Below are 15,974 nucleotides of genomic sequence, written 5' to 3'. Positions count from 1 at the left end.
TGTGTGTGTGTGTGTGTGTGTGTGTGTGTGTGTGTAAGCCATGACACCAAGTATCTTCTTCAATCAAACTCAATCTTGTTTTTTAAGATAGGGTCTCTTTCTAAGCCTAGATGGCTCAGATTCCTTCTGCATCTTCCTTCTCAATTCTGAGATCACACACCCATGCCCACATGCTAGCTTTGTTGGTTTGTTAGTTTTTGCATTGGCTCTGTGAATTAAATTCAGGTCCCCACACATTTGCAGTGAGTACTTACTGAGTGGGCAGTCAGCCCCTTGAGCTTTGCGTTTGCTCATTCATCCCTGCTCTTATCTAAACCCATACAGAATCTAAAGATCCAGATGAAAGACTTCGAAGTGAGCGCAGAACCTGTGCAGAACTGGCTGAGTAAAACCGAGAGGCTGGTACAGGAGAGCAGCAATCGCCTCTACGATCTGCCCGCTAAGCGGAGAGAGCAGCAGAAGCTCCAGGTGACAGGACCCGGCCAACTGGCCTCGTCTGCACTCCCTCCTCAGTCCACTCTCTGGCCAGATGCATGCTGGGTACCCCGGTCTTAGCTGACATGGCACCTTGAGACACCCGTGTGCCTTCTCCCTGTTCTGACAGAATTAATGTGTCCCGTCTCTCCTCCGAGACACGGTGTGTTTTCTTCCTGTGGCGTTTTACTGTGTGTAGCTTGAAAACAATGTCTTCACAGGACTCCAGTTGCCTGTCAGTGTTTATCTCCGTGTTCTCTGGGCCCCAGCTTTGTCCTCCATGTGCTTGCCCCAGCCTCTGAACGGTAACCTGCTTGTGCTTTCCAGTCTGTCCTTGAGGAGATACAGTGCTTCGAGCCTCAGCTCCACAGGCTGAAGGAGAAAGCTCGGCAGCTGTGGGAAGGACAAGCTGCCAGCAAGAGCTTTGTGCACAGAGTGTCGCAGCTGTCTTCTCAGTATCTAGCGCTAAGCAATGTAACCAAGGTAACGCCTGGCATGTGCTGTGTGTGAGTGTGATGCTGACTGGAATGCCGATAGGTCATGCAGGGTCCAGCCGTGACACTCCACAGACTGACGTCCCCAGGTCAACTCTGTGGCATGTAACCATGACATCTCCCTCATCTTGAGACTGGCCTCATCTCTTTTACCATAGTTCTTACTGTGAAGTCAGCGATGGGTGTCTCAAAGACAGAAGACACTGCCAATTTCCATCCTTAATAAAGTGACGTGTTCCGTAGCACTTTGAATCCAAAGGCTCAGTATATAACAAAAAAACAAAATTCAGAGTTTCTTACTGACGATTGTCAGGTTAAATTACACTAGAAAAACATAAGCCTGAAATCGTTTTAAAATGTACTGGGAGCCATAGAATAAGTCTAGAGTAATTTTTTAAATGTCATCTAGCTTCTGTGTATTCTTTATATAGTAGATGAGAATGTGTTAATTGACCGTTTCAGTTAAGAATCTCAAGCATAGTTTGGAATTGGCGATGACTAATCTAACTGAATAAATCTTTCGAGGACCTTAAGATAAAGTAGTGGGGACACACAGTACCGACCTCCCTGAGTGACCCCGCCAGAGCGATGCAGACCCGTGAGTGGGACAGTCCTGTCCAACCTTGCATAAACTGCAATGTGTGCTTTCTGTTTGGAAAAGTTCAGATGTTAGCATTTAGGGACTCTAGCATAGTTTTAATCTTGGATGTGGCCGTGCCATTTTACAGTGAAGTTACTTCTAATCCACTAATCTGGCTCTTCGCGGTGTCTTGATGTGAGCTGTCTCCATTTGTACCCATGGCATTGATGAAAAGGTCGCCTTTATCTCACTCTAGAAAATCTAGCACATACCAAAAGTTAGAATGAATTAAGAACAACTTCTTACAGCTGGTGTGCTTGTGCACATCTGGAATCCCAGGACTCAGGAGGCACCAGCAAGGGAATTGCTGCAAACCCGAGGTCAGTTTAGGCTGTGCTGTCAAAGCCAGGCTGGGCTGCATAAGCCTGTCTCAAAAAAGGTAGATAGATAGATAGATAGATAGATAGATAGATAGATAGATAGATAGATAGATAGATAGACAGAAAAAGCCCAAAATACAGAAACAAAAGAAACCTTCCCAAACAAAACCATTTGCATTTGTTTACATATTAAAGAGCAAGAGATATCTGAATACCTCAAGAGCTTGAATGCTACCTAGTCTTCATCCACCTTGTTGGATGTGACTTGAAATGAACCAATAAGAAAACCACACAGATCGTCTGGTCATTTAAAAGGCAGGTGTGTGCGTTACATCCTCCGCGCGTGTACTGAGACCTCACTCTCTCTTCCACACCTACTCAGAATTTGTTTCAACTAAATATGCATGCATTATATGCATGTATTCTAGAACTACTGCAAAAATATCAGACTGCTATTTTTAAGGCTCTGTAAGAATATGTGGTATCAGTTGAACCAAATATAATAGGTGACAGCCAAAGATGACTGTGAATTACACCAACTGTGAATTGAATGCCAATTGACTTTAGGAAGAAATTCTACTGGATAAAAACTAACTCACAATGCTCATAAGTCCATCTGTTGAGGGCAGTGAAGTGCAATTGTCTTGTCCTTTGACCGGGTTAGGCTACAGATCTCAGGGAGGTGTGTCATGTGCCTCGTGAGGCCAGACTTGAACCTTCGCTGGGCAGCCTCTGGGGTGACTGTGACAGTTTCTGATGAGATGTTAGCCTCCAGTGAGCTGACAGCTAGAAAACCATCTCTGTCGTTTCCAGGAGAAAGTGTCCAGGCTGGACAGGATCGTGGCCGAGCACAGCCAGTTCTCGCTGGGTGTCAAAGAGCTGCAGGACTGGATGACAGATGCCGTGCACATGCTGGATTCGTATTGCCTCCCCACGTCGGACAAGAGTGTGCTGGACGGCAGGATGCTCAAGCTGGAGGTGTGTGTACTGAGGGCCCCATGTCTCTATTGGCCTGGTGTGAGTAAGTGGTCCTCTGTCTGTAAGAACCTTCTGGATGCTCTGTGGATGTGTTTCCGCTTGCATAATACACTCATTCCTAAGCATGAATCATTCTTTGAAGCCCTGACACATTCATCCACAAACACTACAGAAAATAGAATAAGACACAAATGTGGTTATTGGCTCAGTTGTTGATAAAGAAACTAGCTTCAAACTCCATCGTAGACACTTGTGTTCTGAAGATATATTGTTTTTTCCCCATCAACCGTTCCTTTTTTTCCGTGTTTGATTTATTCTGAGACAAGAGTTCGCATATCCAGGGCGGCCTCCAGGCGGGAGATGCTAGGATAACCTCGAACTTCTGACTGAGGTTACAGAAATACACCACTAAGCCTGTTAATGCTGTCCCGAGGATTGAACCCTGGGCTAGGCAAGCTCAGACTCTAGCCCAATGTTTACAAATATTCTAACGCAGGATGGGGAGGGGGTAGAACTGTGGTTGGAATGTAAAATGAAATTTGAAAATAATTAATTAAAAATATTTTAATGCAATAAGAGATTTTACCTCCTTTTCCCCCTTTTAATTCTGCATTGGAATCCTTAGAGTTGAGCTGAAAGACACAAAAACAAACAGTATCCCAGCCAACTAGCAAAACCAAAAAGCTTCTTCTTTTTTTTTTTTTTTTTTTTGGATTTTCGAGACAGGGTTTCTCCGTAGCTTTTGGTTCCTGTCCTCGCACTAGCTCTTGTAAACCAGGCTGGTCTCGAACTCACAGAGATCTGCCTGCCTCTGCCTCCCGAGTGCTGGGATTAAAGGCGTGTGCCACCACCGCCCGGCCTGAAGATATATTTTGGTGAAACGTTTTATTCATTTTTTCAACTCACTTTCCTGCCTATATTTAGTCAATTCTCCCATTTTGAAATATCAACTCTATTTTGCATTTGTAATAAAAATAATTAATTTTCATTCATTCGTCTCTGCCTCATAACTTCAGTGCCCACTCAGTATATTGGCACTCTGTTTTGACAGCAGGAAATCAAAAGTGGATAAAATATGACCTTTGTTCTCCACAGCTATGTTATCTGCTGCTGAGGATGAAATTTAGGAGACGATGGTTGCAGGTGGTGGTGGTGGTGGTGGTGTGTGTGTGTGTGTGTGTGTGTGTAGCTTGTGGATACACTCAGGAATGAAACAGTATAGGACGAATGGGTTTAACATTGGAGCAAGTATCCCTGGATGTCTTATACCTAGCTCTGGCTTGTTGGAATGACGAATGGAGGGGCTGGTGAGATGGCTCAGTGGAGCAAGGCACCTTCCACCATTAAACCGAGTCCAGTTCCTGACACCACATGGTAGAAGGACAGAACCATCTCTCCCAACTTGTCCTCTCTCTGTCTCTGTCTCTCTCTGCCTTTTTTTGTCTGTCTGTCCTCCCTCTCTTCCTTCCCTTTACTCACTCTTTCTCTCTCTCCCTTCCTCTTCATCCTACCCATACAACATCAATGCACGTTTTTTTCTGAAGAAGGGAGTGTCCTGGTGCAGGCGACTGAATGGAGGTTTGAGGGAGAAGAAAATAAAAGTAGAAGCTAGAGGGCAGAACCAGTGTGGTGTGATTGGAGGCAAGATTGCCATCCTGTCTTGACACAGCATGTGCGGGGTCACCAGAGGCTTGGCTGAGGGTGTAAGACATAGGTTAGAAGTGACCAGAAGTTTTGCACTTTGTCATATATTGCCGGTTTTGTAAGTCTGACTTTAAATTTCCTGTTAGAAGGAACAGGACCTACGGAAACCTTGATCCCTGTTCCCCATTTCCAAGGAGTAGCTGCACTAGATAGACATGAGCTTCTTTATGTCTCAGAACTTGGAGAAGCTGGGGCTATACAGTCCCCCTGTTAAACCAGGACAATGAGATATGGAAGGAAGGGATTAAACAGAGAAGACTCAAAACCAGCAGATGCCGGAGCCTAGCTACTGGCCGTTGCCTCAGACATCTTCCCACAGGTGCCCGATGACAGGCTCGCACGCCACACTGTCATCTTCAGAGTCTGAACCAGGGGGAGCCAAGAATATCAACACACTCTGGGCAGTAATGGCACACTTAGTTCCAGCACTCAGGAGGCAGAGGTGGGTGGATCTTTGTGAATTCGAGGCCAGCCTGGTCTACAGAGCTAGTTCCAGAGAAAGTTCTAGAACACCCAGTACTACACAGAAAAATAAAACAAAACAAAAGACAAACAAAAAAAAATCAACCTATAAATACAAAGGCATCTGTTCCCTGCAGGCACTGTTGTCGGTCAAACAGGAGAAGGAGATCCAGATGAAGATGACCGTGACCCGGGGGGAGTACGTTCTGCAGAGCACCTCTCCAGAAGGCAGTGTGGCTGTGCAGCAGCAGCTGCAGGCTCTGAAGGAGATGTGGGAGTCCCTCTTGTCGGCAGCCATTCGCTGTAAGAGGTGAGGGAAGCTGTGGTCAGTGTCCTGGAGCCATGAGGGAATGACAACGGAATGCTTCAGGAGAGGCTGCTTTCCTTCTCTGCTCTCTCTTTCTTTCCTCCCTTCCTTCGTAATTACTACTTCCTATTTCCCTTCTTTTCCTCCCTTCCATCCTCCTCTCTCCCATTCTTACCCACTTCCTTTCCCCCCTCCTCCTATTAAGAGCTCTAAAGGACAAGAGAATCTAGAGGGTATGGCCTTGCATTTGGTTGACCTGAGACATTGTGCCTACATTTTAACATAACTAAAATGTGTATCTCTTTCTACCTGATTGATGATTCAAAAATTAAAGAATAATAAATATTTCATAAAGAGGGAATATTTTGATTCAAATCAAGTCATTCTCTTGGGAGGACTCCTAAGGAGACACTCCGGGAGGAGTGACAAAGAAAGGAATGTCATCAGACCAGCTCTGCAGGGCACAGTGGGGACTTCCTTGGCTGGGTGACACTGGGTGCTGCTTTAGTGCCTCCAAGTTATCCCATCAGGGGCAGAACCGTGGAGACAGATACTGGTGCAGAAGCAAACAGGACACAGGAGAGAGTTGAGGGCCTTCTATTAGGGGCTGGCAGTTCCTTGGCACTCACTATTCTCAGCGCTCTCAGAGTGCAGCATGGACCAGGAGTGTCCCCAGCCAGCAGCAGCCCTCTGCGGTGGGAAATCTGAGGATACCTGTGAGAGGCCAATCACAGCAGGAAGATCAGTCTCAATAATCCACAGCATTAAATGTGTGAAGGAAGGACTTATCCGTCAGGAAAATATTATGTTTTAATATTTAGACCACTTCAGCAAATATGGGCCTATTTTCCACTGTGGTTTTCTGACTTTTAAACTTCATGGAAAATGGTCACTGTGCTTATGCCCTTCCTTCTGGTTGTCACTCCTACTGTGGATGACCTGATAGTGTGGACTCTCTCTGTGGTCAGAGTTCTGCTCTCGCTTGACCTGGAGATCCTACTCTGGGTGGCCTTCAGTCTCTCCCAGGGCCTGGTGTCCCCTTGACCCTCTAGGGGTCATGTTCAGCCCACTTTGGATTTAAATGCACCCTGCTCTCTGAAGTTGCCAGCTGTCTGCCCCGGGCCTCTCCACCCTCTGCTGGCTGGAGGGGACCGAATGCACACGACAGACATCAGCCGGGTAACGATAGTCAGATGGGGTACTGACCTTTCCCCCCTTTCAGTCAGCTGGAAGGAGCGCTCTCTAAGTGGACAAGTTACCAGGACGACGTACGGCAGTTCTCCAGCTGGATGGATGGTGTGGAAGGCAGCCTGAACGAGTCGGAGAGACAGCACACAGAGCTGCGGGAGAAAGTGACTGCTCTCGGGAAGGCCAAGGTTCAAGATGGATTACACACTCTGCGCTCTGTCGTAAACTCCAGGCAACAGTGGTCACCTGGGCACCAGGGATGCACATACAGGGGAATGATATTTGAAGCTTGCGTTGTAACTTCTAATATCGTCCTAAAGTGGAATTTTGTTTTTAGTTATTTTTCTCAGGAGTGAAGATTTTCTTTTCTAGATAATCATATAGACCCATGTTTTATGACATAGATGATTTAAAAAGTTGTCACTTCTTAATATCAGAAGTGCACATTTTTTTATTGCATTCTTTTGTATTACCACTGCCTTTTGCTTTTTTTTTCCTGCCTGCTCTCTCACCCTTAATGCTGGATATTAAACCCAAGGCCTTATACATGTCGGACCAACACAGAGCTAAACAATAGGCCCTATATTACTACTTGTGGACAATTTTGATCAACATCATATGGTTCTAATGCTATATGAGAAAGTCTTCAAATATGTAAAGAGTTTAAATAAAAAAACCCTTTCATTAGCTGGGTAAGTGGCACATACCTTTAATCCCAGCACTGGGAAGGCAGAGGCAGGAGGATCTCTGTGAGTTTGAGGCCAGCCTAGTCTACAGATCGAGTTCCAGGACAGCCAGAGAGACACAGAAAAACCCTGTCTCCCCCCAAACAAAAACAAACAAACAAACAAAAATCCGCTTTCATTGAAGCAATCTTCAGACATAACATCCTGGAGCCCTTTGCTGGATTCCTCCCTCCAGGGCGAATTCATTGGAATATCAGGTCTTAAACTGAATTTACTATATTCTGTGTGGAAATCCTTCACGCTACACTTTTTCTGCTTATTTGCATCATCTCTTATGTAACAGCTTAAGTTGGCCACCTCCTCACCCCAGGATCCATCTTTCTCGTTCCCATAGCATCACCACTAGTTACTGCTGATCCATCTTTTCTCCTGAATTCTAAGGCTAAGTCTCACCTGTTTATTGTTGACCAATTGGCTGCTGTATTCGTGTAAAAGTGAACACCTCCCTTCTTTGAGAGCTCCCTCATTGGTTCCCCATTGCTTACATCATATAAGTGGTATTTGTAAGATCTCAAGCAAAGGTTGCATTCTGCCAGGGATGTGTACACTCACTAATATGCATTTAAGTAAGAATTACAACTGGGCGATATCACAAAGCTATACTGTGAGGTGTGAGACACTAATTTGGAAAGGGTTAGCATAGATTGTTTGGAGTCAGGGCAGAGGGACAAGAAAGGCATTTCTGAAACAGGAGACAGGCTGACTATGCCCTATAGGATTGAGCACAGAGAATAGTCTGGAGGGATTGAAGACTTGAGTCTATCACATCCATAGGTTCAGGAAGGAGAGGTCCTGGTGCACTATGGGATGAGAATTGCTGGAGCAGAGATAACAGTGAACGGTGCTAGGGATGACCTGGGAGAGGGCACAGGCACCTCCTCCTGCACTGTGTGAAGCCTCCAGTAGACTCCACATCTCAGCCTACCACCTAGGGGTGCTAGGGATGACCTGGAGGAGGGCACAGGCACCTCCTCCTGCACTGTGTGAAGCCTCCAGTAGACTCCACATCTCAGCCTACCACCTAATCTGCCACTTGACTTCTGTCTAAGGGCCTCCTGCTAAAATCTAATTGAAAGTTAAGAGAGGCCTGGAGTAGGTGAGAGAGCAGGTGACTCCTTCCTATGTTCCAGATTGGCTATTTGAGAGATGAGGTGAGGTGGGTGGGAGTGGCATTTCCTTTAAAAAAAAAAAAGCTGGGGGAGAAAGCTGGATAAGACAGAAAGATAAAAGACAGTGGAAATCAGGAGGCCATTTCTAGATATAAGAAATTTGAAATATTCAAGCAGAAATATAAAATAGATAATTGAGAAATGATGTCTCAAAGTCATTCTGGACCAGATATGAAATAACATAGAAACATTATATACATAATTTTCACACACACACACACACACACACACACACACACACACACACACACACACACCTGTATAATTAAAGTGAGGGGATATATAGCTAAAGGTCCTTTGTCACACTAATACCTTTTAATTTTTTCAAGATCATTATTGTACCTGTTCATGAGCAATTCATTTTAACTTTTTATCCTTTTGTTCTCTAGCTGCTAAACGAAGAAGTCTTGAGTCACAGCAGCCTGCTGGAGACCATTGAAGTCAAGAGGGCAGGCATGACCGAGCATTACGTCACCCAGTTAGAACTGCAGGATCTGCAGGAGCGACACCAAGCCATCAAAGAGCGGGCCAAGGTATGGCTATCCCGAGTCCAGTGGATTCACCCAGGTAGGAGAGTGGAGAACTGGGATAACTTAAACACTCAGTGCTTTCCAAGACCGACAACCTTGTGAAAACGGTGTAAAACAAACTGAATCTTCGCATTTTAAAAATATCACTAGCAATATTAAACAACACTTTGAATATTTTTAATACCTGAAAGTTAATGTAGAAAAAAATAATTCTCAACAAAAAAAAAAACCTAACTAGAAACGTAATATTGTCACAAAAAATTTCAGAGAGCGTCCACATTGAAAAATCCTAAATTCTTTTTCTTTTTGTTTTGTTTTTCGAGACAGGGTTTTTCTATAGCTTTGGTGCCTGTCCTGGAACGAGGTCTTGTAGACCAGGCTGGCCTTGAACTAAGAGAGATCCTCCTGCTTCTGCCTCCCGAGTGCTGGGATTAAAGGCATGTACCACCACCACCTAGCAAAAAATCCTAAATTCTATGTGATGTTTGGCTATGGGAATTTTATAAAATATAAAACAATTGTTTGGAATCTCCAGCTCAGAGCCCCATTCCAGACCCTGCCCTCAGCCGCCGAGCAGCCTCTTCCCTGGAGCTGTCCTCTTCAAACTGCACCCGTGAGAAAGCCTGCCAAAAGTCAGCCCCTCCTCGGGGCTGCTCAAGACCTGGCCTATAGGCTCCTTAAGACCTGATAGCTCAAGGCTAGCCTAGTCTACAAGAGCTAGTTCCAGGATGGACTCCAAAGCTACTGAGAAACTCTGTCTCGAAAAACCAAAAACCAACCCCCCCCCCCAAAAAAAAGACTGGGTAGCCTTAACTGCCATGTGAGACCTCACCCAGGAGTGCTTTGCTCAGATTAAACCCAGCTTTATTAATTCGGTTTGATTGGCTTATTATTACCGTGGTGGTAGAGTCTCAGTAACCAACAGAAACCTGGTAGCATTCACCATTTGTCATCTAGGCTTCCCAAGGACAATGGTGACACCTTACAGGAGCACATTCTCCTTTATTAGACAAAGTCCAGGAAAATAAGCTCTCCAACTCCTAACTCTCACTTAAGACATAAAGTAACCGTTTTGGTTTTCACTAATTGAATTTTTAAGAAAAGTAAAGTCCCTTCATTTGTCACGTGACCATTAACTTGTCATTGAAAATTCAGACCAGGTGGTTATTTCACAGTGATCTTCAAGATCTTTCCAGACTTAAGTATTTGTTTTTATATTTTGCTATTCTTTTCCTTAGAGATAAATACAATTTTTTTCCTTTTTCTTGTTCATTTTTTATTGGTTCTGTGAGAATTTCATACAGTTTATTTTGAATGTATTTACTTCAATTAACCTCACTCCCTGTCAGCCCTCAACTGTGTCCTCTTTCTATATAGGGAATTTAAAGGTTCTTTTAAAGGGGAAATTACTCATTTTTCTAATGAGCTTATAATTATGCTGTTCTAAAATTTCAAGCATGTAGCTGACAAGATGTTTCAGCAAGCAAAGGCTCTTGTCACCAAACCTGACAACTGGAGTTTGAGCCAGATCCCTACTCTGGAAGGAGAGAGTTGAATCCCAAAAGTTATCTCTGACCTTCACAGGCACTGAGCAGCACGCATGCATGTGCATGCGTGCACACACACACACACACACACACACACACACAAACACACACAACCACACACACACACAAACACAAACACACACGTTGAAGAAAATGTAACTCCAAAAACGAACTCTGCATTCAGTGATATGTTTCTTTCTTCACTATTTTAAATACTGATCACAGGAAGCAGTAACAAAATTAGAAAGGCTGGTTCGCCTTCACCAGGAGTACCAGAGAGACCTAAAGACATTTGAAAATTGGCTGGGGCAAGAACAAGAGAAGCTTGACCGATGCTCGGCCCTTGAGGGTGACAGCCACACTCATGAGACAGCATTGCGGGATCTCCAGGTAATTCTATCAGAAATCCAAGGCTCCCTTTCTATGAAAATGGAATTATAAGGTCAAATGATGGGAAGTGGATGTGACCGTGGCTCCAACAGAGAGCTGATACGCATTCAGTTAAGGGAAGGCTTGGTCTGGAATGTTCAAGTTCCCATCATTTGTTAGGCAGTTTAAACCAACAAAACCAGCTCTTGGAGGACTCATTCGGCTACCAGGGTGGCTACTGAGCTAGTGCATGGTGTTGCCTAACAAAAACACCTGCCTGTTGCTCTCAAAAGGACGTTTCAGATGAAGGATAAAACAGCGAGCACCAGGGGGCTGGAGAGATGGCTCAGAGGTTAAGAGCACTGACTGCTTTTCCAGAGGTCCTGAGTTCAATTCCCAGCAACCACATGGTGGCTCACAACCATCTGTAATGAGATCTGGTGCCCTCTTCTGGTCTGCAGCATATATGTAGGGAAAACGCTGTATACATAATAAATAAATCTTTAAAAAAAAAAAAAAACAGCGAGCACCAACAAAATCTTGCAGCCTCTGAGTGAAACTGATAGCGCAATCTGTAGCTAATTGGCTTCAATCAAAACCTCTAGCACTCTGGAGGGTGTGGGACTTGGCTGAGAATTCAAGAAGAAGAAATCAGCGTAGCTGGGGGCACGTGGGTCCTCTGGACACTGCAGATAGGGTGGGCACAATGGTCAACAGCTCTCAACCTCATTCACTCCTTCAGTTAGTTACTCAACACCGAACACAGAGCAAACACTTCACAAGCAACAGCATGTGACGATGGCTTGGGCATTAATTTCATACATTTAGTGAGGAAAGCAAACCCATAAGTACATTATTGTATACAATGAGGTAAAGACAGTAATAGATTAATGCAAGGGAACTTATGGCAGCTCTGAAACTTGATCATTCATCACTGCAGGGTTAGGCAGAGTCAGGGAGTTCTCCAGGAGAAGGCTTCTAGGAGCACAGAATAAAGAACTGGAAAAGACTGAGAAAACCACCCCCATGTCCCACCGGGGAGTGTTCTAGAACTTCTTAGCATGCTGTGGATCCCAAATAGAGTTGGTTCAAGATTCACAAGCTATCCCTACAGCTAGGATGAGTAGGAGAAGCAAAGCCTCTCATGGTTTTCCCTGATATGTGCAACTGCCATGACATTCCGCTGAGTCTCAAGAAGGGTTGTGTAATGCCAAGCACACAGGTTGGGGTAAGGGAACTTGGACTCTACTTCTCCGAGTGACCAGGTACTAGGCAACTTCAGACACGAAATAAGCTCTCTCATGGTTTCCTCCACACAACTGTGAAGATTAAATGAGAAGAAACTATCCTACTTAAAGATAATAAATACTAGATAACGAACAGTACAAGTTATACAAGTTACAGAGTCTCATCTGCCCTGCCTTATAATACTAAGTGCTCTGATCTCTGAGATCTTACAGGCCCGGCTTTTAGTGCATATATGTAGACATGCATGTACATATGCATATTATCGTTTGAGGCACGGTTCTGGTATACAGCCCAGTCTAGCCTTGAGCTCAGGATATTCCTATCTTAGTCTCCTGAATGCCGGGCCTACAGGCAGCTTTCCCGATACCCAACAGCTGTTCCTACTCACTTGCGAGCAGCTGACTTTGTGTCCTTAAATAGCTCTCTTCTCACTCCACGCCAGACACCCTGGGAAGCAAATGATGACCTCTGTAAGCGGCTGTGCATGAAGGGAACCAGCAAGTTCCTGCCTACGTGCTTCTCTTGTTTTGGTTCAAAGTGTATTAAGTCAGATTAGCACAGCTCAGACTCCAGGCCCTTGCCACCCATGTTTCTTCTACGTTGTCTGACTTAAGTCTCCACAAACCCTGAAGAGGAAGGAGAAAGGCCGTGGCAGGAAACGGAAGTGGAGCACTGTAACTCCCTGCTACGTGGCTACAAGACAGGGCCACTCCAGTATCCTTACGTTCTCCCACCCATGGCCAGTGGTGTGGAGTCTGTTACTAGGTAACATCAAGCACAAGACAGCCTCTCTGACGCCACATAGTGAGATTAAGTGAAAAGTAAGAAAACCATACTTAACTGATGAATTCATAAAGCAAATAAAGACTAGAAGTTAGGAGAACCACAATTTTATAGACCATAGGCACCAATTATTTTACATAAACCGAGGGTCTAATTCAAGTCATGGAACATATATTCATATTTAAATATCAAGCTATGCTTCTCTTTGGCATAAATACTTCATATATTCTGATAGATGAGAATATATTTAGTAGAATGATGACATATAATAGAACTATTTTTATAAACTTGGAAGAGTAGATAAATTGAGATTAATAAATTAGAGAAGGGGGCTGGAGAGATGGCTCAGCGGTTAAGAGCACTGTGTGCTCTTCCAAAGGACCCAAGTTCGATTCCCAGCAACCACATGGTGGCTAACAACCATCTGTAATGAGGTCTGATGTCCTCTTCTAGCAGGCATATATGCAAACAGAACATTGTATCCATAATAAATAAATAAATATTAAAAAAATAAAAATAATAAAAAAATTAAAAAAAATAAATTAGAGAAGGTATCAATTAACTACAGCACATGGCCACAGTGTCTTTGCTTTAAGGAATTCTATTGGCACACAGCCACACTCGTTGACCCTGTCTATGGCTGGGTGGGTACTGCACCAGCAGAGTTACACAATCGTAGCATAGCCCAAAGTCCTGCAAAACCTAAGTCATTGATTTTCAGGCCCCTTTGCAGGAATAATATGCAAACAAATTAAGGAGAATTTATACAGCATCACCTTGAAAAAGAATGAAAGAATTTTCAAAGAAAGCCTCCATGTTTGTGTGAGTGTTGTGCCAATTCTGACTGTGTGCATGGCTGCCTTTAATGTTCATGGTGGTGGTTTACATGGTTCTTTTTATTATAAATAATCATATCATTCAACACATGTTGATTTCTAGAATTTACTAGAATTATCTAGAATATACTAGAAGTTAAAGTATATAATACCATTTTTGCCAGAATAGTTAAGGATGTGTTTCTATAAAAAAAGCAATGTGTGCCATTCAATATATGTTCACACTTATTTGTTTAGGGTGACTCTTTGGGGCTTATACTGTCAACAAGAGACTATATTTGAATATAGGAGCACCTAGTAGGCTGGTGTAAAGATTCAGCCTCCCAGGTCTACATGCCTACAAAGGGGACTGGTCCAAATTTTCCGGGCCACCATATTCCCTAGAGCATAAACCTAGAAAGGACTCCCACTTCTTGCCATGAAGAGGATCCACACTTCTTTTCTCAGCAGTCACTGTAGAATCCAGTTAATGCCAAAGCCACCAGCCCTGAAAGCTGTGTAAGAAGATGCTGAGCTGTAATAAGCCTGACTTAATGTTTTAAGCAATATCACTTTTGTCATGACTGCTTTTGCCTAAAGCTAAAAATCAAATTTCAAAAACTTAACTGGGAATCATTATTTTTTATTTATTTTGGTTTTTTGTTTTTGTTTTTCGAAACAAGGTTTCTGTGTATAATAGCCCTGGCTGTCCTGGAACTCACTCTGTAGCCCAGGCTGGCCTTGAACTCAGAGATCTGCCTGCCTCTTCCTCGTGAATGCTGGGATTAAAGGTGTGCCCCATCACGACCTGGTGGGTATTCGTATTTTAACTGGGAAATTTTCAGGCTCTCAGGCTCTTTCTCCAGACATAGGAAGGCAATGTTCACTGTTAGTGATACAGATATGCATTGTTTAGTAGTGCAGAATGAAATCACATGTGAATTACGAGCTGACCCAAGATGGTTCAGCTGAGATACATTGGTGTGAACTATCAGTGAGTCATGATGCCCTTGCCCTTTTGCCCGCAGGAGCTTCAAGTGCGCTGTGCAGAGGGGCAGGCCCTGCTGAACTCGGTGCTGCACACCCGGGAGGACGTGATCCCGTCGGGCATCCCCCAGGCAGAAGACAGAGTGCTGGAGTCCCTCCGTCAGGACTGGCAGGTTTACCAGCACAGACTGGCAGAGACCCGGACGCAGTTCAACAGCGTGGTGAACAAACTGAGGCTGATGGAGCAGAAGTTCCAGCAAGTGGATGAATGGCTCAAGAGAATGGAGGAGAAAATCAGTGTCAGGAGCGATTGCCAGAGTAGCCGATCCACCAAGGAGATACAGTTGCTGCAGATGAAGGTGCAATCCCGGGGAAATTCCCGAGCCTTGTCAAAGCAAATTGCCTTGCAGAGCTTGTAGTTTGTTTCATGGAAACACTTAGAAGTTGTCTGACTGAGATGAACGTCTTCCGAGTTTTCACTATGCTGGTCTAGAACATTTAAAATAAATGAAATGGTTCTCTTTGCAACCATTACTTCTTAGGTTCATCTTGGACAGACTATGGTTTGGCGCTGGGCCAGTGAGGTGGCTCGGCAGGTAAAAGTGCTTGTTGCACAGCCTCATTACCTGAAACTGGTCCCTAGCACCCATATGGGAAGAACAGAACCACCTTCATGTTGTCCTCTGCCCTACATACACACACACACACACACACACACACACACACACACACACACACAAGTGCACACACATTAGTCACTAAATGTTAAAAACATGAAAACTTTAAAATAGAATACAGTTTTGTGAAACTATTATATTTATTTTCCATGTCTGCTGATTTCCATTATAGAAATACAGAACCAACAATCTTTTACAATTATGACTATGATATAAAAGAGATCTAATACAGTTCTATAAGTTAGTAATTCATAACTAGCTTCTTTCTAATTTTTATATAAATTCCTTGCACACACTCAAAACAATTTATAGGCTTTGGTAATTTGTTCTCATTATTCATTTTAGTATTTTAAGACTGGTTAAACTGCAAGGGAAGATGTGAGACACTCTTTAAAAAGGCATTTGCAAAAAAAAAAAAAGGCGTTTGCACCAAAGAATAATGTGTATAGGAAGGTGAATAGTGACACATGCCCCCGGCTATGCTGAAGTCCACATAGGCAGTCCGTTTATATTGGGTTTCATGGTCTAAGGTGATG

At 43.9% G+C, this 15,974-nt stretch overlaps 1 protein-coding gene across 1 annotated transcript in view; it reads left to right on the top strand.

Annotated features, from left to right (window-relative positions):
- The window catches only part of Syne1 (spectrin repeat containing nuclear envelope protein 1), a 471,659-nt gene that overhangs the window by 247,696 nt on the left and 207,989 nt on the right, over positions 1–15,974 (top strand). Inside the window, exons 60-67 of the mRNA XM_075949874.1 lie at positions 325–468; positions 802–957; positions 2,742–2,906; positions 5,210–5,382; positions 6,602–6,755; positions 8,872–9,015; positions 10,785–10,949; positions 14,803–15,120. Of these exons, the coding sequence (XP_075805989.1) occupies positions 325–468; positions 802–957; positions 2,742–2,906; positions 5,210–5,382; positions 6,602–6,755; positions 8,872–9,015; positions 10,785–10,949; positions 14,803–15,120 (1,419 nt within the window). The remainder of the gene's footprint in view (positions 1–324; positions 469–801; positions 958–2,741; positions 2,907–5,209; positions 5,383–6,601; positions 6,756–8,871; positions 9,016–10,784; positions 10,950–14,802; positions 15,121–15,974) is intronic.

This window comes from Microtus pennsylvanicus, chromosome 1 (assembly GCF_037038515.1).
Source record: "Microtus pennsylvanicus isolate mMicPen1 chromosome 1, mMicPen1.hap1, whole genome shotgun sequence".
Lineage (NCBI taxonomy): Eukaryota > Metazoa > Chordata > Mammalia > Rodentia > Cricetidae > Microtus > Microtus pennsylvanicus.
The sequence above is the reverse complement of the archived record's forward strand: the minus strand, read 5'-3'. Positions and strand labels throughout refer to the sequence as shown.